We start from the raw sequence: 909 nt of genomic DNA on the forward strand, positions 1-909 counted from the left end.
GGTTGCTAACAAGCGACCGGCTTTTTTAAGACGGCTACAGACTACAGAGTTTGTCGTTAGACTCACTCAACGCCGTTACAGCGTTACAGCAACAGTCGGATTTATCAGTTTATAATATTTTTCGATTGTGCTTTAACGTGTTTTTAACGTGTTAGTACTTGTGGAGATTTTATGTAAAACACGCAGACGTTCACACAGACGATTATCACGCTGAACCAAACCTGAAAGGATCACAAACTCTACGAGGGGACCAGTCTGACGTTAACTTCCTGTTGTCCTACAGAAACTCGTCGTCCCCCCACCGCTCTGTATGAGACACATCAGCAGGATGTCTCTGAGCAGCTGATTGGCCTCCAGAACCAGAATCTGGTCTCTGGAGGATCAGAACGCTTCATGTGTCCGAGGACACTTTCTCTCAGAGAGCGACGAGGGGACCACTTACCGCTGCTGCTGTCCGTCTCCGAGGCCAAGACCAGCAGGATGTCAGGAGACGCGGCCTTCATGTCCGGCCCGTCCTCCTCCTGGGACAGACAGAGGACAGTCAGAGGACAGTCAGAGGACAGTCAGAGGACAGTGAGGGGAAGCAGGCTGAATGAGGTGCAGCAGAGGGGACAGAGGACAGGACTGTACCGGAGCCTTCATGGTGATTCTGCGGAGGATCTCCTGCTGGTCGATCAGTAACACCTCCTCCTGCAGCTCGCTGCGTCTCCTGCCGGGCTGCGCCTCCTGCTGGGATCTGGAGGACAGAACACCGTCAGCGACTGTCTGTCCATATAGGTGAATGTTGACATGTCTGTCTGTGTGAGACTCACGTGTCTCCGCTCTGCTCCTCTGAAGATGCTGCGACTGAATCCTGATGAGAGATCAATAAATCTGATCAATGAATCTGATCAATGAATCTGATCAATA

General features: G+C 51.5%; 1 protein-coding gene across 1 annotated transcript; it reads right to left on the bottom strand.

Annotated features, from left to right (window-relative positions):
• Positions 1–442: 442 nt before the first annotated feature.
• On the bottom strand, positions 443–853 carry LOC121940336 (rap guanine nucleotide exchange factor 1-like; the record flags this gene model as incomplete). Its single annotated transcript, XM_042483127.1, has 3 exons — positions 443–521; positions 631–736; positions 813–853. Coding segments are annotated over 3 exons (226 nt in total), but the record flags the coding sequence as incomplete, so codon positions are not given.
• Between the last annotated feature and the right edge of the window lie 56 nt (positions 854–909).

Source organism: Plectropomus leopardus, unplaced genomic scaffold, assembly GCF_008729295.1.
Source record: "Plectropomus leopardus isolate mb unplaced genomic scaffold, YSFRI_Pleo_2.0 unplaced_scaffold83853, whole genome shotgun sequence".
Classification (NCBI taxonomy): domain Eukaryota; kingdom Metazoa; phylum Chordata; class Actinopteri; order Perciformes; family Serranidae; genus Plectropomus; species Plectropomus leopardus.